Source organism: Engystomops pustulosus, chromosome 2 (genome assembly GCF_040894005.1).
Source record: "Engystomops pustulosus chromosome 2, aEngPut4.maternal, whole genome shotgun sequence".
NCBI classification, from domain to species: Eukaryota; Metazoa; Chordata; class Amphibia; order Anura; family Leptodactylidae; genus Engystomops; species Engystomops pustulosus.
Window position 1 is genome coordinate 211,592,416 of NC_092412.1, and position 23,017 is coordinate 211,615,432.

General features: G+C 39.4%; 1 protein-coding gene across 5 annotated transcripts in view; it reads left to right on the top strand.

Annotated features, from left to right (window-relative positions):
• The window catches only part of PTCHD1 (patched domain containing 1), a 97,397-nt gene extending 89,230 nt beyond the window's left edge, over nucleotides 1-8,167 (top strand). For 4 of the 5 annotated variants that reach the window (XM_072137990.1, XM_072137991.1, XM_072137988.1 and 1 more), the window contains exon 4: nucleotides 4,657-8,166. In XM_072137990.1, coding sequence (XP_071994091.1) covers nucleotides 4,657-6,311 — 1,655 coding nt within the window. In that variant the 3' untranslated portion in view covers nucleotides 6,312-8,166. Of the gene's footprint in view, nucleotides 1-4,656 lie in introns of all 5 variants that reach the window. The other variant, XM_072137992.1, reaches the window with a different exon arrangement.
• Nucleotides 8,168-23,017: the final 14,850 nt, after the last annotated feature.

A 23,017-nucleotide genomic window follows, 5' to 3' on the forward strand; every position in this document is an offset into this window, starting at 1 on the left:
ATTGGTTTTCCTTCAAAAGTCAAACATTTACAGGTAAAGTAAGTTCACATACTAAGGATTTGGTGATTTTCAATATTATAGTGAATGTCCTTTTGTAGAAAAACTGTATTCATGATAAATATGGAACATTTCATAAATACATGGGAGTATTATTCAATGGAACGTGAATTAAAGGGGTTTTCCCATGAATGATCTCAAATTTTAATCTCTTGGTAATGTTTACACAATAAAGATCATTTTTGACACCTTACTTTACAATTTTTCTCAGTTTTATGGATGTTTTAGCTCCTATCACTCAGTTATGGCCAGTGTAAAATTCCAGAGTGTGAGCGGGGATTCTCTAAGCAGACACATTATGATACCCGTAGTGCTGTGAGATGCAGTGTGCTAATAACATGGTTAGATTATCAGGGTACAGGTTTATATACACTTTCATTTACCTTCTGAACATTCTATTGTATATGACTCATAGAAAAAGAGAGATGAGACAGATCAGAGTTAAGAGAGGATGAGTTCAATGAGGTGGATATAACACACAATTACACACTGTCAGCACAGTTACATCTCCACTATAACACACACAAGCTCTGCTGCAACTCCTTCCCCTGCTATAACAATCTTATCTTGTAGATTCAGTCTCCTCACATGCTGCCTGCCAGCAGGAAGTGCTCATGTGAGCTCTTCTTGTAATGCTGGGGGTAACGGCAAGGCAGAGACACTTCAGGGAGCAGACAGGAGAAACTATTCCTGAGAAGAATCTGCCCTGCCAGACCCTAAGTCACAAAACTTATGGTTGGATCCAGGGGCTACCAAAATAGTGTACACCAGGACTGATAGAGACAGGTTGGAATTATATCTGTGAAATGTTGTATTTTTGTTAATAACCGTGAACTAGAGAATGTGCTATTTTGTTATACTGAGTACATTTAAGAATGTTGTCTTTGTGGAAATACTCATTTAACCTCTTATCAACCAGGCAATTTTTATTTTTCACTCCCCACCTTCAAAAATCTATAGCTTTTTTATTTTTCCATGTAAAGATCTGTGTGAAGGCTTGTTTTCTGTGCAACAAATTGCAATTTATAGTGACGGTATTTAATATTCCATGCTGTGTTAAGGGAAGCGGGAAACAAATACCAAATGCAGTGAAATTGGTGAAAAATGCATTTACACTATTTTCTTGTAGACTTGGATTATACGCCTTTCACTGTTCACCGCAAATTACATGTCTCCTTTGTTCTTTGAGTGGGTACAATTATGTGGATACCAAATTTATATAGGTTTTATAATGTTTTCATATATTTATAAAAATTAAAGCATTGTGTACAAAAAAATAATTCTTCATTTTGCAATCTGCTGGTGTTAATAACTTTTTCACACGTTAGTGTACAGACCTTTAGTGTGTGGTGTCACTTTTTGCGACATGAGATGATGTTTTCAGTATGGTGGTATATGGGGATTTTAATGATCAGCTGCTATACAGGTTTTACAGAGACCCAGGGCTCTCATAGCAACAGATTGGCGCTCCCTGATGACATCACAAGGAGCAACGACCGAAACCAAGATGGTGGTGTATGGGCTTTCTACTGCCGCCAGCAAAACTTCTAGCACCAATCGCAGGTGTTACCAGCGAGTGTTTGCTGCAATATGCATCAAAGACTCACTGTCTATGGAGAAGACTTAACCTGTGAGCCTTCTCCAAACACCTGCAGCCGAATTGTGACATGCAGATACATTGAACACCGTTAAGAGGTTAAAATTGCTACATGCTTGCTTTGGAGCTTAGGAAGTAATATTTTATTTTTACTTTGATCTGTGGATTATTTACTTGAATATGTATTCCAGCATTTAAGATGGATAGAGCAGCACTCCAGTTGTAGTGGTAAACCAAGATGTGGTCTTCTTTATTCCATAATAAGTGACAATAGGGGCGTTTCAACACATTAGCACTGTAGCAATTTATTGTCACAATGTCAGTTCACAATGCATATACTAATATGTAAAGCAAGTTTAAAGGGGACCTATCACCACGATTCTACCTATAAAGGTAGATCGGGTGGTAGGTGGATGAATGGGATGTGAGGATAGCCCTTTTTTGGGCTAATCCTCACGTCCCGGCTATCCTTTAGTAAACGTTAATGCCTGTATATGCATCAGACAACCAAACCAGGTCTTACATCAATCTCGTGTTTTCATTCTCTACAGAAAGGATTTACAAAAAACATAATTTTAATCGACTTAAAAACACAACATAATAATGTTAAAAACAAGAGTGGAGATAATCCTTACTTTTACACAGAGGGAACCCATAAAGGGTCCACTCATGGGAGACCCTTCCGAGGAACAGGACAATCTCAGAGAGGTGGTGTGGCAACAGATGTCAATTTCCTAGAAATGGCGAAACAGGTGTCAATTTCCCAAAAAAGGCGAAAATGTAAGAGCCTCATTTAGGCCCTTTGTAATTTTTGTATCCAAAAGTACGATCCAGTTGCACTCCCTTTGTGCTAAAAATTTCTTAATATTCCAACCCCTAATACCCATATGAATTTTTTCGATCCCACGGACTTTAAAAGTCCTGGGGTCACAATTATGGTGAGTTTTGAAATGTCTGGGTATTATTTTTAACTGGCTTAGTTCGAGTGGGGTCACTGCCTTTTAAGCTTTAATTATATCCCTTACGTGTTCTCTCGTACGGACACGCAATTCTCTGACTGTCATCCCTACATAATTGAGGGGACATCCACAGGTTGCATAATATATAACATTTGCTGCTGCATGAGATGTATTCTCTGATTTGAAAGGTCCGACTATTGTCAGACGTGGTGAACTCCTGTGTCCCGATGATGTTTTGACATGAGATACATTCACCACATGGATAGCATCCATGTCTCTCATTTCTATCACCAAATGGTCTCTCGATTTTAGGTACATAATGGCTTTTTACCAAAAAATCTTTTAAGTTTTTACAGCGCCTGGCTGTCAGAGCAGGTCTCTCCTGTATCACATCCTTCAAGACCGTATCAGTCTGTAATATCGGCCAATATTTAGTTAAAATAGTTCAATTTCTGCCCATTTGTCATTATATGTTGCAATGAACCTGACACCAGTATCTTCAACAGTTTTTTTCTTTTGTATGGATCCCGCAACCAATAGTTAATTTATTGATTGTTTCCTTGCCCTGTCAAATCCCCTTTTAATACTTCTGTTACTGCAACCTCCTTATTGTCACCTCTAGGCACATACTTACATTGTGTGGAGAACGCTCCCTGGATGTCTGCCCTCTCGTGCGGCAGGGGCGCATCCCAAGTCCTGGGTAACATGTTCTCAGGCTCTGAATCATGATCTCCTGCTGTTGTTTGTGGGGGCGGAGCTAGGGATTGGCTGGGAGGAGTGTGGTGACGTCAGCGCTCAGCCTGGGTCATGTGACGCGATGGATGCCATCCCCGCGATGACACGGTCGTGGTCATGGCTTCTCTTTCGTGTCCGGATCCAGTGGGTTGCCGGCGTCCCTCCCCTTCCCCATATGATACGCCGGGCTACACATAAAAGATATGGCCACAGGCACACTAACACAGGCCCCCTGAGGAAGCGGGGACACGAGAACGTGCGTCGGGGTACTTGCACCTGCATTCATTATTAGCATACATTATGGGTAATTTAACCTAACATGAACTAGATGTCTTGGAGACTGTATGGGTAACTGAATATTTAACTTGCTCTATACCCTACTTGTATTGCATGGGAAATTGATCCTGCACTTGCACCTTATGAGACTATATGGTGAGCTGCTATATATGCACTGGCACTTTATTTTGAGACTGTAGCAGTGTACCCAACTGATGATGCCCAATGAAATTGTGTATTGTATGTTTTTGTGATGTGCAGAGGCACTAGATGGAATACCGGGATCGATTTTCATACTATATTCTAATGTTGCAATTGTTTTTATTTTTAAAAAATCTTTCAATAAAATGAATTATATTTTTAATTTTGTAGTCATGGATTGTATAAGGACCGAGTTTCACTCATGCAGTTGTTAACAGATATTGAGTTGTAAATGGAGTGGGTTCAAGTTAGAAATTTTTGGTCAAAACATATGTTATTTTTTCATAGTGTGCTGATCATTTGGTTTGCTCTATATATATATCTGCCTGTTTCACTATGTAGATGGCTTGAAAAAGGCTCTTTCAGGGCTGAAAGATAATATTGTCACTTATTATGGAATAAAGAAGACCACATCTTGGTTTTCCACTACAACTGGAGTGCTGCTCATTTCCTTATACTTTGTTTTTGTCCTTGTGACAATTGGATTTTCAATATTTTGTGCTGTAATTGGATCAAGGATCATCAATGAAACTTTATTGCAGACACTTGACTGCTGATCATTGCAGTCTGGGACTAAAGTAACATCCAGAGAGCTTCACCAGATGTCATAGTGGTCAGGGAGGTCCGTCTGTAACTAGGGGTGACCTTAAACGACTGCCTCTATAGACAGTAGGTTGACAGGAACTCGAATGTGACATGTTAGCTGTGTTTCTCTAGAAGTCAGACTTCTGGCAGTTGTAATAAATATCTGTAAGAAGTGATATACTCTAAATAATTACATCTAATTATAAGGATGTGTTTTAATTTTGTGATGTTCTTTCTTCTTCCAAGGTCATGGATTATATGGGACGTTTGAAATGTTGTCATCTTGGAGGAAAACCAGAGAAGATCAACACGTGAAAGAAAGGACAGCAGTTGTGTATGCAGACACCATGATTTCCTTCTCTCTCACCACTGCCATGTATTTAGTCACCTTCGGGATTGGCGCCAGTCCCTTCACAAACATTGAAGCTGCAAGGATATTTTGTCGCAATTCATGTATAGCAATCTTCTTCAACTACCTCTATGTACTTTCATTCTATGGCTCTAGCCTTGTGTTTACTGGGTACATTGAAAACAATTACCAGCATAGTATTTTCTGCAGAAAGGTGCCAAAGCCTGAAATCCTACAGGTCAAGTCATTGTGGTACAGGTTTCTTATGACTGCAAAATTTAGTGAAGACACCACAGATTCTGAAGAAACCAATTCTTATGAAAGTCACCTATTGGTTTGCTTCCTCAGACGCTATTACTGTGACTGGATAACAAATACCTATGTAAAACCTTTTGTAGTTCTCTTTTACCTTGTTTATATTTCCTTTGCCTTAATGGGCTACCTGCAGGTCAACGAAGGGTCTGATCTGAGTAACATTGTAGCAACTGATACACGTACAATAACTTACACAAGCATTCAGCAAAAGTACTTCAGCAACTATAGTCCAGTTATTGGCTTTTACATCTATGAGTCTATTGAATACTGGAATACGAGTGTCCAGGAGGATGTTCTAGAGTACACAAAAGGTTTTGTGAGAATATCCTGGTTTGAGAGCTACTTAAGTTATCTCAGAAAACTTAACATGTCTACTGGATTACCCAAAAAGAACTTCACAGATATACTACGGTATTCTTTCCTTAAAAATCCCCGGTATGCACATTTTTCTGAAGACATTATTATACCCAAAAAATACAACAATGAAGTTGACGTGGTGGCCTCTAGGATGTTCTTGATTGCCAAGACCATGGAAACAAACAGGGAAGAACTTTATGATCTCCTTGAAACTTTAAGGAAACTTTCTCTAACCTCCAAAGTAAAATTCATTGTCTTCAATCCATCCTTTGTCTACATGGATAGATATGCTTCTTCAGTGGGAGCTCCGTTGCAGAACTCCTGCATAAGTGCTTTGTTTCTGCTCTTTTTCTCTGCATTTCTTGTTGCAAGCTCCATCATTAACATCTGGATTACACTAACTGTGGCCTCTGTGGAGTTTGGAGTCATCGGATTCATGACTTTATGGAAAGTTGAATTGGACTGTATATCAGTACTCTGTCTTATATATGGAATTAATTACACTATAGACAACTGTGCACCACTCATATCCACCTTTATTTTGGGAAAGGAATTTACAAGAACTAAATGGGTAAAAAACTCATTGGAAGTACATGGGGTAGCCATTTTACAGAGTTACCTTTGTTACACTGTTGGTCTGATCCCTCTTGCAGCTGTGCCTTCAAATTTGACCCGTACACTGTTCAGGTGCTTGTTTTTAATAGCATTTGTCACATTCTTTCATTGCTTTGCCATTTTACCAGTTATGCTTACTTTTGTACCACCTTCAAAAAAGAAGAGGAAAGAAAAAAAGACACAGGAAAATCGTGAAGAGATCGAATGTGTCGAAATGGTGGACTTAGACAGCACCAGAGTGGTTGACCAAATTACAACTGTCTGATTTGATTTTTTTTTTTTTTGTTCTCTGTATGTTTTTTCACCCTAGGTCTTACTAAGAGAATGTTTTAATGGAACTTTGATCTGTATGAAGAAATATTAAAACAAATATCCAATACAATCCTATTGATGGATGATCCCGAAACCTACTTTTAGCCTCATAGACAAAAATATACATTGGCAGGTTTATGCAGTGGTGTGAAGATGGTATTCTATATTCAAATCAGTTCTGAAGATTTTTTTCTTCAAATCTGTGATAATATATATATAGTTCCTTTTGATATTCCAAATATACATAGAGAGAGATTACAGGAGAAAACAATACAAAGTCTGTCTGAGTTTCCATCATTGCATCAATTGTTTAAGCAGGAAATGCTATTTATATGCTGCTTGTAAGGCTGTTACTGTTGCTGAGTCCAAACGCCTACAAAAGTCAATTGTTAATACAAAGAGTACACCCATACATTTTCCAGCATAAAATTTTTTTGTAAACTTAAACTTAAGATTTTAAAATTCAAGAAATCATGAATTCTTAAACATGTCAAACTAAAAGCTTAGCTGTCAAGTTTTTTCAAGTATAAATTTATATAGCACAAAATATTTAACATTGCATTCATTCCTTATTAAAACACTCTGCAGATAAAGAAAAAAAATGCTAAATGTATCACGCACTGTACAGCACATCCACATGTAAGTTTAAAGAAAATACTAAATAAAATAAAAACATTTAAATGATGAATTTTTAAAAATTTACACTTAAATCCTTTGGACACTTTGAAAAAAAGAGCCAAATTTTATTTATAGATTTTTTTTTTAATAGAAATAGAGAGGGTTAAGTAACATTAAGAGACCAGATATCTGACATACATACATATAAAAATAGCAGATCCGGCCAAACATCATATTTATGGTGCCCTTGTTGCTCTTTTTTCTGCACATATAGAAAAAGTGAGTATAAATTTTAGTGTACACAGTGCATCATGTCAACAATTGTGGCTATGTTATAAATTAGTGTTGAAAAACAATGCCGTGTCTGACAAGGATTGTTTTTAGGTTCATGGGCCTCTTCCATCCCTGAACATGAAAGAGACACTAGAACCTAGGTAGTACATTATACCCCAAAACTATTTGCATGTTCCCTGTTTGGGTGATTTAATTTTTTTGAAAATATCTATGGTAAAATACCAAATTTAGAATGAATTAGAGTATTTTAATACTTGTTTTTTCCCCACAACACTGTGCCACACTTTTGCAGAGGTTGTTTGTGGTATTGAATCTGAGCTTCATTTACTCGACCAAACCCACGCAAAGATGAGCTGCAATTTTTCAAAGAAAACTTCAAAGTTTTGTCTAAGCCTATATAGCCCCTTTCACTCTGTCATAGAAATCTCAGAACACTATCATAAGATGAATATATATTTTAAAATTCAATGACTATTAAAGAAAATATATCTATTTAGTGCAATATGTTTAATACTTAAGATCAGAGCCAAAATAAGAGTCTGATAAAATATTTATTTTTTATTTATAACACTGTATATCTAAATTTATTTTTCTCCAGAGGCGTTTGGATCCAGAAGTAGAAAATTTACTACTAGTACTTTGATGTAGCATTCATATATTTCTTTGTATACTTATTTGTTTAGCTGTGTTGTGCTTTATTATTTTATATTCCAAATCATTCCATATTACTGGCACTAAATCCTTTGTATCCCATTAGCTATCATGGTTCTTTTATTTTGAAAAGGTCCGGAGTTGCACAAGCTCAGGGATCTTGCACAAATGTCCTTTGAATTTTGACGCCTTTAAAGTCTCTATAATGCAGAAATAAAAAAAAAAATCATATGTGCATTTACTAGTGTGAGAGCTGCCTTTTTTGTTAATACAGATTATTATTATTATCACTTATATTTACACAAACACTGACACATTGTGCCAGGATTTCCATCATGATAATATAGGTGGTACTGCTGTGTTGAGCCCACATCCCTTGAAGGCTGCCATATTTGCTCTTCCCTTACTGTTAGGAGCTTATAGGTGTCTCTAATTAAATGAAACTCTTTTTAAACCTTAAGGTCTTTTTAAGGTCAGAGTAAAATATTCTTTATGTTTTTATTGTGGAACTTTGCATCTGGGTCGGTCCTGAGCTGTTTGTAGCTCCTTAAATGTGAAGTGTGCAGCACATTGCTCAGGGCCGGATTATAGGCGGGGCTCCCGGGGCTCGAGCCCCAGGGCCCCCACCATTTTGCCCCACCAGGGGGCCCCCACCAGATCGCGTCCCCGGTCCCTGACTCCTCAGCCGCCGCCTCCCTTAGTCGTCCGCCCGACCTCGGCACAGGTCACCACCTCCACGCATATCCCCTTGCATGGCCTGCCCGCCCACCCCGCTGCATTGCCAGGCATCCCCGCCCGCTCGGAATCCCGCTCGCGCTCCCCCCCCTCTGGAACAAGCAGCCTTACCTTGCATCCCCACGCCGCCACCCCCCTCCTGCCCGAACAGACAGCCATCCTCCAGTCCTCCCCGCTGAAACATTCAGCCGCTTCCCGTGCCCCCCCGCCGGAACATCTAGCCATCCTCCGCTCAGAACGCCCCCCCCCCCCGCTGGAACATCGAGTCGTCCTCCGCCCCACGCCCCCCCCCCCCGCCGGAACATCTAGCCATCCTCCGCTCCACGCGCCCCCCCCCCCCCGCCGGAACATCCAGCCATCCTCCGCTCAGAACGCCCACCCCCCCCGCTGGAACATCGAGCTGACCTCCGCTCCACGCGCTACCCCCCACCCCCCCACCCCCGCCGGAACATCCAGCCATCCTCCGCTCAGAAGGCCCCCCCCGCTGCCGGAGCAAGTCGTCCTCCGCTCCGCCCTTCCGCCCCCCCCCCCGAACAAGCTGTCATCCTCCGCAAGGCCCCCGATGCCAGCCCTACCCCCGCCCGCTGGAACAAGCAGCAGTCCTCAGACCCCCCCCCCCCTGCCCGAACACCCTCCTGACAGGACAGCCGAACACCCTAAAATGGTAAGTATACATTACATATTTATTTATCTGTGTGTATATATGATGTATATTGTGTGTATATATGTATATACTGTGTATATTGTGTGTATATATGTATATACTGTGTATATTGTGTGTATATATGTATATACTGTGTATATAAAGTGTATATATGCATCTACTGTGTATATAAAGTGTATATATGTATATACTGTGCATTTGTGTATATACTGTGTATATATGCATCTACTGTCTATATATTTATATACTGTGTATATATGCATCTACTGTCTATATGTGTATATATGCATCTACTGTCTATATATTTATATACTGTGTATATGTGTATATATGCATCTACTGTCTATATGTGTATATACTGTGTATATATGCATCTACTGTCTATATATTTATATACTGTGTATATATGATTCTACTGTGTATATAAAGTGTATATTTGTATATACTGTGTATATGTGTATATATGCATCTACTGTCTATATGTGTATATACTGTGTATATATGCATCTACTGTCTATATGTGTATATACTATGTATATATGCATCTACTGTCTATATGTGTATATACTATGTATATATGCATCTACTGTGTATATATGTAAATACTGTGTATAGATGAATATACTGTATTTATACACGCATATATTTGTACAAGCATATATATGTGCACATTTAAATATATGCATATATATATGTATATATGATGTATGTTTATATGCTGTGTAAATGGTATGTATGTATATGCTCTGTATACTGAATGTGTGTGTGTGTATTTCCCGTATGTGTCTGTATACGCTGTATGTGTGTGAAAATGCTGTATATACTGAATGTGTCTGTATTTGCTGTATGTGTGTATATATATATTGTTTATAATGTGTATGCCGTATGTGTGATGTATATATACTGTATGTGTGTATATACTTTATGAGTTTGTGCATACTCTGTGTATTAGTGTATAAATATATATGGGTACATAAATGTGTGTGTATACTTGTATATATATGGGTGCAAGCATACGAGTGTAGAACTTTATGTGTGTATATAAAGGTGTGGATATATCAGTGTATAAATGTGTGTAATTGTATAAACTGCGGGACTGCATGTCTGGTGCGGGCTGAGGTGTATGTTAAATGGGACTGCATATCTGGTAGGGGTGAAGGTAGATACAAAGATGTGTTACTGGGGGTGAGGCGGCTGTGAATAGCTGTGTTACTGGGGGTGAGGCGGCTGTATGTAGCGGTGTTACTGAGGATGAGGCGGCTGTATGTAGCTGTGTTACTGGGGGTGAGGCGGCTGTATGTAGCTGTGTTACTGGGGGCCAGGCGGCTGTAAGTAGCTGTGTTACTGAGGGTGAGGCGGCTGTGTATAGCTGTGTTACTGGGGGTGAGGCGGCTGTATGTAGCGGTGTTACTGAGGATGAGGCGGCTGTATGTAGCTGTGTTACTGGGGGTGAGGCGGCTGTATGTAGCTGTGTTACTGGGGGCCAGGCGGCTGTATGTAGCTGTGTTACTGGGGAGAGGCGGCTGTATGTAGCTGTGTTACTGGGGATGAGGCGGCTGTATGTAGCTGTGTTACTGGGGGCCAGGCGGCTGTATGTAGCTGTGTTACTGGGGAGAGGCGGCTGTATGTAGCTGTGTTACTGGGGATGAGGCGGCTGTATGTAGCTGTGTTACTGGGGGTCAGGCGGCTGTATGTAGCTGTGTTACTGGGGGCCAGGCGGCTGTATGTAGCTGTGTTACTGGGGAGAGGCGGCTGTATGTAGCTGTGTTACTGGGGAGAGGCAGCTGTATGTAGCTGTGTTACTGGGGAAAGGCGGCTGTATGTAGCTGCATCTATGAATAGTGCCCTATAAATCGACCATTTGAAACCATTTTTTTGTTTCATCAAGTTTTACTTCTTTCAAATATAAACATGTATTTACATCAATTCATTTTCATTTTCTTAAATCTTCTTATATATTACAACATTTTTTCGGCTAGTGTAAGTACGTCCTAGTGAGTGTGTTATCACATGAATTTTAGAGATATAAAGAAATTCACCTCATTTGGCGTTCTAGTAGTTTTTTTCTTCGCAACACTCACATGTTTGGAGGCCCCAGGGCTGAGACTGCCTTGTCTCTGACTGTTGGACAGAGTGGTATCGTCCACCTGCTGTGACGTTTCGAGGGACACGCCCCCTAGGACGTACGTACACTAGCCGAAAAAATGTTGTAATATATAAGAAGATTTAAGAAAATGAAAATGAATTGATGTAAATACATGTTTATATTTGAAAGAAGTAAAACTTGATGAAACAAAAAAATGGTTTCAAATGGTCGATTTATAGGGCACTATTCATAGATGCGTTTATTTGGTGGACCAGGAGATCCCCGAAGCCCTAGACCTAAGATTCACTAAAATACCTCTGTATCTTATTATCAAATACGTCTGTCCGGCTGTATGTAGCTGTGTTACTGGGGGCCAGGTGGCTGTATGTAGCTGTGTTACTGGGGGCCAGGCGGCTGTGTGTAGCTGTGTTACAGGGGACCAGTTGGCTGTATGTAGCTGTGTTACTGGGGTGAGGCGGCTGTATGTAGCTGTGTTACTAGGGATGAGGCGGCTGTATGTAGCTGTGTTACTGGGGGCGAGACGGCTGTATGTAGCAGTGTTACTGCGGGGATAGTGGATAGTGAGCAGGAGGACGTGTATGCACGCTGCACTGAGTGGGGGCCTCCACCAGATTTTGCGCCCAGGGGCCCCCACCAACCTTGATCCGGCCCTGACATTGCTATAAGACTTTTTCTACATAGATATAAGCTCGCTCTGTAACGGGCCAGAAGCCAACCCACTGATAAATAACCTAGATGCAAACATGGAGATTCGTGGATCAAGATAAAAGAAAAATCAAAGTTTAATTTATATATTTAATTGCCTTAAGGGGACACTTGTAAAAACAATACACACAAGAGGATACAAGTTGAGTGTAGATTACAAGCAGAGAACAACAAGTCTAAGCAACACAATGAAAGTTAATTACTATGTGCTCCACCAATGTGAATGGGGTGGCCAGCACTTTCAGATTCTTCCGGCCTTGATGTTGCGATCTAGGTGTGGTTGTGCCTCCTACCTGCATCAACTCCAAGAACCTCAGATGATTTTTAACTTTGCAATGGGAGGTCATAAGACTACAGTTTTGGTGCAATCAGATCCATCCATAGCTCTAGTGTCTTTTGAGATGTAACATAACTCTCACACTATGTTAATCGAGGGAGGAGGCCACAGCACCAAGAGGTAAAGTATGAAATGATCTTTATTGGTACATCATCCGGGCATAAAAACGCAACGTTTCGATTCAAGTATGAATCTTTTTCAAGCATAAAAACCATGACTTCAACAAACATATATAAAGGGAGACCAATGATGACATCATTTCCTCCAGTGACGTGAACATAGTGCATATATGTAATAATAACATCTAAATTCATTTTATTAAAAAGGCATTATGCATTGTGACATACAAAGTGCAATCTATTGTGCAAAGCAACATAAAACCAATACATATAGAGCCAAATTGTAGTTTCCCAGGTGCATTTCATTAGTAGAGAAGATCTCCCATCCCCTAGCCCGATCCGAGCCGTCCGTCCCTACCACGCATGCGTGGCTATTGTGGTCGTCAAGGCGACGCACTTTTATATTAGTTGTTTCCGAGTGTTCAGTCGGATTCCGATCACATGATCCCCGTTCCGGTCATGTGACCTAGGTCGCGATCATGTGATTCCCTGAGTATACACAAGAACAAGAACTACGGTGCCATCGTTTGACAAACAACTATGGTGAGTATCTAGAGGAATATTATAGGACATGAACATAATTGCATAATGGTATAGATGATATGTATCCACATATAAAGAATTTCAAAAGGAGAAAAATTCAGAATATAATATTAAATACATAATGTCACATCTATATAGAGGAATACTACGTATGGGTACTATATGGCTTCCAGATGGAACCCCCACTATAGTTTACAAAAAAATTTTAATATAAAAAAGATATTTTTGATCTTTAAAAAAAGGGGTGTGGTTGTAAATTCGGAGGTCCGTTCATCCATCACACATACAGGACTCTAGTTCGAAAAGTAGCTCAGGGGATTAAAGACATAGATAGACTATCTAGGCCAACTTATTGCCAAGTCATATCCAGTAGGTATATAGCCCCTTTGTATTTGGTACAGGTGCTGGGTTAGTTAGACCATACATAACGGACGTCCCAAGACAAAAGGAGGAAAACTGTAGGAATATATCACTACTTTAGACAAGTCATATTGTTCTGAATTGTATATATATACTATTTGTAATTCCTATGTCTATATTTTAGTCCATGTATGGCCATATATCACAGCTAAATTCATCCGATGGTCACCAGCCATAGATCCCTCTGGGATAAAGCATCCATATACCTCCATTCTATAGAAAAAATATTGAAGATAGAAAATAGGGAAGGGGGTCCAAATTGATATACCATACTAGTACCTAGATCACGTAGTAATCCCAGTCACAGAAGGGGTTGGATCCACGTATGGGGGTGAGAAAATATAAAGTGCCACTCTATCTGTAAGAAACACAAGTGATATGTCATGTAAACATAGTACAAGTGATATGTCATGTAAACATAGTATATAGTCATACAAATTAAAAACAAGACATCAATCGGTCAGAAGTCATATTATTGCGGACAGAGAATGCATATAATCGTAGGGAAAACCTAGATGACACCTCCCATCTTAAATTCCCTGTTTAGTCCATTAGGTTCAAGTGAATCCAGCTCATATATCCACCTAAGTTCCAATCGTTTCAATGATCTTTCCCTATCTCCACCTCTCCGGTGTTTTTGTAGTCCATCTATGATACGGAATCGGAGTTGTGAGACATGATGATGGCACTTAAGGAAATGGTCCGGAAGGGGTAAGTCTATCTTGTTGGTTCTGATTGTTGACTTGTGTTGATTTATACGTAGGCGACACTCCTGAGTAGTCTCGCCCACGTATAGGAGACCACAGGATTGGTTTTCATTTGAATGTGATCTGTTTTCTTTCTTTAGACGCCTTAGGCTAAAAGCTTTCTTTTCAGATAATAATAATTCCTACTTTGATGTTACCAATACTACTGAAATTTCTGACAATGTTTCTACTGTGTCCAGTTTGACAAATACCTCCAGCTTGTCTACTAGTGATACTGCTCTTACTATTCCCATTTTGATAAATACCACTAATCTGTCCACAAATGAGTCACAAAAACCTTCTTACATCTTTAGCTCTGACCAGGTTGGACTTACCAATCCAAGTAGATTTCAACCACCCCAAACCAATAGGGGTATCGAAACATACATTCAAATTGTTAAAAACAAATTTAATACACTGAAGCAGAATACCACACGGACACTAGCTCGACCCAACATGACGTCTGAGGAAATTGATGCCCTGGGTAGGCTGGCTGATTCCCATCACCTCACGGTCAAACCAGCCGATAAGGGTGGGGCGATCGTGGTGATGGATACCGCCCAGTATATCCAGGAGGCCATGCGCCAACTCAATGACCCTAATATATACTTGAAATGTACCCATGACCCTAAATTTGATATCGCTAAAAAAATCAAGATTCTGGTTGACAACGCTTTCGCAATAGATTTAATAGACAAGAAACTACATTCATTTCTCCTGACACAACATCCTGTCACACCTGTCCTATATCTGCTCCCTAAAATTCACAAGGACCTTAAAAACCCACCAGGGAGACCGATTGTGGCAGGGATGGGGTCTATCCTCTCCCCACTATCTAGGTTCCTGGATAGGTTATTGAGAAATGCGGCTATTTCTACTCGCTCATATGTCAGGGATACTACTGACTTTATAAACAAATTGGACACATTGGAGGTGGGGGATAATGATACTTTAGTTTCTTTTGATGTTGTCAGTCTATACACCAGTATCGATCATGAGAAGGGGGTCATAGCTGTGGCTGAAACTATACGTAATTGGGATCTTGACGATAGTGGCAAAGAATTTGTTCTTTCTCTGTTAGAAATAGTTTTACAATATAACTATTTTCTCTTTCAAACAGACTTCTTTATACAAAAACGTGGCGTCGCTATGGGGTCAAATGTTGCCCCTACATACGCGAACATTTTCATGGCTTGGTTTGAAGAAAGATTCGTGTACCCATCCAGCCACTTCCACTTTGTGGATGGCTGGATGAGGTACATTGATGATATATTCTTCTTGTGGAAGGGAAGCGAGGGTGACCTGGTGGCTTTCTCTCATGAGATGAATGTACACATACCAGAACTACAATTTACGATGGTCAAGTCCAAGGAATGTTTACAATTCCTAGATACTGTGGTCAGGGTTCAGGGTAACCATCTCACTACTGACCTGTACACAAAGATTACTGATAAGAACAGTTTGTTATCGTTTAACAGTAACCATCCCCCCAATATGCTTGAATCTCTACCATATAGTCAGCTCCTGAGGGTGAGAAGGATCGTGGCTGACGAGGAAAGGGTTGACTCACAACTTGAGGCGATGTGCACAAAATTTGAAAAAAGAGGTTACCCACGACCACTCCTGAACCGCACCAAAAAGAGAGTCAGGGTTTGTGAGCGGGATACACTTTTACGACCTAAGAAGAGGAAAGAAACGGGAACCAATAGAATTCCCCTTGTATCCACATACTGTTCCGTGAGCAATAAAGTGGCAAATATCTTAAGGGGCAATTGGTCAATTGTTAGGGATTCTTTACCAAATATTACTGAGTTTCAAAATCCTCCTATCATGGCATATAGGAGACCAAAAAATCTTGGGGACCGGTTGGTACATGCCGATATTTGTGCGGGTCTTAAACAAAAGACTAGCGAGAGAATGGGGAGTTTCCCTTGCCTGAATTGCTGTAACTGTAACAATATGCTTAAGGGTGACACATTTTCCCACCCTCGTACAGGCAGGAAATACCAAATTAGACAACACTATACATGTACCTCGAAATTTGTCATTTATTTGATCCAATGCCCTTGTGGTCTCCTATACGTGGGCGAGACTACTCAGGAGTGTCGCCTACGTATAAATCAACACAAGTCAACAATCAGAACCAACAAGATAGACTTACCCCTTCCGGACCATTTCCTTAAGTGCCATCATCATGTCTCACAACTCCGATTCCGTATCATAGATGGAGTACAAAAACACCGGAGAGGTGGAGATAGGGAAAGATCATTGAAACGATTGGAACTTAGGTGGATATATGAGCTGGATTCACTTGAACCTAATGGACTAAACAGGGAATTTAAGATGGGAGGTGTCATCTAGGTTTTCCCTACGATTATATGCATTCTCTGTCCGCAATAATATGACTTCTGACCGATTGATGTCTTGTTTTTAATTTGTATGACTATATACTATGTTTACATGACATATCACTTGTACTATGTTTACATGACATATCACTTGTGTTTCTTACAGATAGAGTGGCACTTTATATTTTCTCACCCCCATACGTGGATCCAACCCCTCCTGTGACTGGGATTACTATGTGATCTAGGTACTAGAATGGTATATCAATTTGGACCCCCTTCCCTATTTTCTATCTTCAATATTTTTTCTATAGAATGGAGGTATATGGATGCTTTATCCCAGAGGGATCTATGGCTGGTGACCATCGGATGAATTTAGCTGTGATATATGTCCATACATGGACTAAAATATAGACATAGGAATTACAAATAGTATATATATACAATTCAGAACAATATGACTTGTCTAAAGTAGTGATATATTCCTACAGTTTTCCTCCTTTTGTCTTGGGACGTCCGTTATGTATGGTCTAACTAACCCAGCACCTGTACTAAATACAAAGGGGCTATATACCTACTGGATATGACTTGGCAATAAGTTGGCCTAGATAGTCTATCTATGTCTTTAATCCCCTGAGGTACTTTTCGAACTAGATTCCTGTATGTGTGATGGATGAACGGACCTCCGAATTTACAACCACACCCCTTTTTTTAAAGATCAAAAAAATCTTTTTTATATTAAAATTTTTTTGTAAACTATAGTGGGGGTTCCATCTGGAAGCCATATAGTACCCATACGTAGTATTCCTCTATATAGATGTGACATTATGTATTTAATATTATATTCTGAATTTTTCTCCTTTTGAAATTCTTTATATGTGGATACATATCATCTATACCATTATGCAATTATGTTCATGTCCTATAATATTCCTCTAGATACTCACCATAGTTGTTTGTCAAACGATGGCACCGTAGTTCTTGTTCTTGTGTATACTCAGGGAATCACATGATCGCGACCTAGGTCACATGACCGGAACGGGGATCACGTGATCGGAATCCGACTGAACACTCGGAAACAACTAATATAAAAGTGCGTCGCCTTGACGACCACAATAGCCACGCATGCGTGGTAGGGACGGACGGCTCGGATCGGGCTAGGGGATGGGAGATCTTTTCTACTAATGAAATGCACCTGGGAAACTACAATTTGGCTCTATATGTATTGGTTTTATGTTGCTTTGCACAATAGATTGCACTTTGTATGTCACAATGCATAATGCCTTTTTAATAAAATGAATTTAGATGTTATTATTACATATATGCACTATGTTCACGTCACTGGAGGAAATGATGTCATCATTGGTCTCCCTTTATATATGTTTGTTGAAGTCATGGTTTTTATGCTTGAAAAAGATTCATACTTGAATCGAAACGTTGCGTTTTTATGCCCGGATGATGTACCAATAAAGATCATTTCATACTTTACCTCTTGGTGCTGTGGCCTCCTCCCTCGATTATGCTGTGATTGAAGCTCTGGAACGCCTGGACTTCCAGCCGCGTGCACCAATCCCCAGGAGGGATTACCGTGGATTGCTGTCCTTTCTCTCTACTTCTCACACTATGTTCCCATTGAGGATTCGGCGTATGTCCTCATCCCAGGCCTCCAGAATGGATTGAGACCAAGGTGCATGATCAAGGTGCCCTGATACCAGAAATATACCTGGTTTCTGGCTGGCGTGGCCCATAATTTTATTACTGGCATATGATGTTATTGGCCATATACCTCTTTGTCTTTATAGAAGGAATTCTATGTAGACTCTCTGTGCGGCTGGTCAAGGTGTAAAGTAGGCCTATGAGACTCGCCCTCCCAGAGACTTAATTACCCTATTCAAGATAAGGCTGAGAGAAGTGAGCCATAGTTATTGTCTATGTAATGCACTAATGTACTTGAAAAGACCTGGCATGTGCCTCCTTTATGTATACTCCTATATATTCATCTCAACATGTTTGAAAAAAAGATGCACAATCACATGAGGGGGATGCAGACCTACATATTTGGAGCTAATACATCTGGATCAAATTAGCCCAAAGTTTGCCTATCTCGCTCATCTCTCATGATGACGCTCCTTCTGTTACCCCATATTTAGTTGCTGAAATGACAGTTTGTGAGTTTTTACAATTCAGCTTGTTATAAAATTTACCTTAAATAGTTAAAGGTGCGGGAAGCAGCTTCATCTAGTCCTGCAGTCATTGGATGTCATAAGGTGTGCTTGACGTTTACCTGATGCCCTCCTGATTTGCCAACCTAATCTTTTGTTACATAGCACACTGACTACATAGCACATATTTGCATTTGCCAGTCTAAATTCTTTACAGCTCATAACTAGTGATCCGCAGACGCAATAAAAAAAGTACAGAACCCCAACCAGTAACAACCGCAATTGGTGCTGACACTGATCGTGGGTGTTAAGTGTTTAAATGCCACTGGCAATGTCACTGGCAGGGTTTAAACTACTACGGTATCAGCATGTTTTTAAAATTTAAAAAAAAAACAAGGCATAAGAAGCTAAAAGTAGAGCAGATCCTGCCAGATGGGCACACACCTGTATGTCAGTGTACTTGGTTTGCAATCCTCCATCCTGGTGGTAGATGTCCTTTTAATTCCTTTTCATGTGATTACATTGGTTAGCGATCCTTCAGAACAATGTTAGGCACTTAAGGCAGAAATTGATTACAAAATGATAGCATTCAGAACATCATACATATATAGCTACAGTTTACAGAATGGTTTCATAGAAAATATCTGATGTCATTCAGAGGTTACTTTACTGTAACTGAAGAGAATGACAGCTACATAGTTTCAATGATGCTCATTGTATTTTCTGTCCTTCATGAGGCAGTAAATCTGCCAATACAGAGAATGCTACTGCCTGTATTTATCTTTTATGACCAATATATTTCATTATTTCCAGTTTTCAGTTTGTTTCAAGTGCAAAAAATTATATAGTTATGCATAATTAAACATCATGGTTAGTTCTGTTCGGATGAAATTACTGTTTAGTTAATGGTCATTTACCCTGTTCCTCGCTCTATTAAATGAGATTCTGCCCGCAAGTCTGCAGCAGCTTAATTCTCAGTTAAATGCAACAGTATTGGCATACAACAATATTTTTGTGTCCAGAACATAAAAAAATGATGAATTCATCCTAATACATTGCATTTAAAAGACATCTTATTTTCCAGCATAACTTCAGAAAGTAAAATAAATGGAAAGTTATAGATAGTTAAAAGTGACCCATTTTAGCAGATATGTTGAAGATATTTTACAAAAACAAGAATATCAAGGAATGGTAGCATGGTAAACACTGTTTGCAGCTCAGTTACTACAAAGAGCTGAATCTTCAAAATTATATAGGCTGTCCCCTACTTAAGGACACTCGACTTAGAGACGACCCCTGGTTACAGACAGACCCCTGTGACCAGCTGTGAGGTGTCTGTAAAGAAGCTTTATTGATAATCCTTGGTCCCATTACAGCAAAAAAATTTGAAATTTCAATTGTCAGTGGGGCAAACAAAATTTTTTGTCTGGAAATATAATTATAAAATATACAGTTTCGACCTACATACAAACTTAAGAGCAAACCTAGGGAACCTATCTTGTACGTAACTTGGGGATTGCCTTATATGGATATGTAGCGGATAGAAATACTGTAAATGGAGTCTATCAGCTCCCAGTCATCCCACAACTATAGATTGCTGCCCATCAATTTCTCTTTGAAGAGATAATACCGCTTTTATCTTCATTAAATCATGTGTTGTCTTTCTATATCTTATTGGGAAATATTTATTTGTTGAAAAGTTCAGGGGCCAATGTCTAAACTGCATTATTATAGAAATTCTTGAATAATGTAAATATTGATATGGTCAAGGAAAGAATTCAGTTGTTAAAACTAAATAAAGGCTCATTTTGACAGCAACTTAAATTTAAAGTCTACTACTTTAGTATTAGTATTATTTGGCCAAAAAATTGCATGATTTTTCACAATTCACTGGAGAACCAGCCTAATGGTGCAAAGTATCTCTTGGCTCTTTTTTGGGATTAATTTCTTTTTATGGCAACTAGGTTTTGTAATAACAGAAACAATATACGTTCCATTGGCATAAGATACAGTTGCAGATATAACAATTGCCGAATGGAAAGAAAAGACATAGGCTTTGAAGTTTATAGAACCACAAGTAAAAGTAAAAGGTATAATGTAGGAAATCCCACTCCATATCTAATAACAGCAATAGAAGTACTGATGGAACAAAGACAAAACACAATAAATCAGACATACCACTAAAAGACAGATACAAATAAGGAAATCAGAAAGATAATAGGAGAGGAGGGGTAAGCCTAGGAACTATCCTCAATTCTATCTTCCGGTGTGAACCAGAAGGACATCTCTGTAGAAATGTGGAATGTGGTCCAATTTAGCCATAATGATATAAAGGATTTATAATGATCATTATCAATCACCATAAACTCCTCTATCCTCATGGAGCAAGGGGTATCCCTGGAGAGTACGATTCAATACTGGGAATGGGTCAGAGAGGATTCCATTTACCGTAACCTGAGCAGGCACTCAACTGTAAAGTGCCATAATACACTATATCAGGCAGGCCCCATTCCTAACAGAGTGATCCCAGGTGATCCTGTCAAAAACCTTCTTGGCATCAATGGACAGGAGACACATCGGGACCCTCACTACAATTTGCAGGTTATTATCTTTTGCTTCATAATGGCAACAAATCCCACCTGATCAACATGGATCACCTCAGAAGCAGAAACTTACGCCCCGGAGCTATCATTTTCACAAATAGTTTGAGATCAACTTTAATCAATGAAATCAATCTATGGTTGCTGCACACAGAGGAGTCTTTTCTTGGTTTAGGTAATACTGTAATATAAGCCCAAAGGGCTAACGGTGGAAAGGATACCTCCCATGCCCCCAAAATTGACAATAAAAGCTTTAGTCATCGGAGCATCTTATAGAAACAGGCGGAGTACTTATCTTTATTAAAGACACCTGTTTATGTGCTCTTTTTCTCATTTTATTTCATGTTTATTTCAGCAGTTTGTGCTTTTTGTCCTGTATCCACTGAAAGCTGAGAGATAAAGGAACTTGATAATAGGTCTGATAACTTAACTTTTTACAAACACTCACTGGGTAGTCTAATCTCATCAAAGAGCTGAATCATCAAGGCAAGTATTGTCTAGGTATGGAAATAGTTTGTGTTTAGCCTGCTTATCTATTTTACACTGCTCACTACAAGAGAAAGAAGGAGTAATGAAAAAGACACAGAGAAGCAATTTTACTTAATGAAGTTTATTACAAAGTTTACTATTATCATCTGCTCTATTAATTTTAAGCTGAATTCTTATCACACTTATCATAATCTGCTAAAATAAGTATTTCTAACACTTTAGGAAAGGAAAAGAGAATAAGGCACACCTGTCAAATGTTCTTTAAAAAGACAATTGAGTAAATGTTTTTTGGATATAATAGATGCAATAATGTAAAAATACCCCTGACAAATGTGTCATGTGTGAGTTGTGTTTCAAAATTTCATCCATGGATGGTAGAACATGAAAAGGAACCATACACCATTGAAGATACAATGTGATCATCAAGATTTGTTCTTCTAGATATGTATAATAAATGTAAGTTTAAAGTGTTGAGAAAAATATATTCATCAGGAAAAAAAATTCATTTCAGTCTACACTTTCTGCTGCATTGATGAAATCAGAATACAGACGTCTGCCTTCTGAAAACAAATAACTAGCCTCAACGCTGATACATTGCATTCAATATTGGCTACTGTGATCATATCAGGGAAGAGGGAACCAGGGTCCAGCACAGTGCCAGCGCCAGAACTGGGCTTAACTAGGCAAGTTCCGGGGCCCAGAGCTGCTGAGGGGCCCACATCAGGCTTTACATAAGGAATTCATGTGGATGAGGGAGGTTGTATCTAATGAATCAATAGGATGTGAGGGGGGCTTATATAAAATAACCATGAGGGGGCTGTTTGATATGATAAACTTATGGAATGGTAGACTGTTCTAGTTTGTGAATTTGTAATGCCACCCTGTAAGTTCACTGTAAAGGTGCCTACTGAGGTTCTGTCGCCCAGGGGCCTAGTGAAACCTGGAGTCGACCCTGGTCCAGCAGGTAAAGAATGAAATGAAGAACGCTGGAGAATTTTTTTTCTTAAAAGTCATTTCTATGGCCTATGGATATTGTTGTTTTTTTGTGGTCAGCGTATATAACTAGACAGCTAGAGATTACTGATACATCATTGTGCTCATGAAGAAATAACACAAATGGCTTG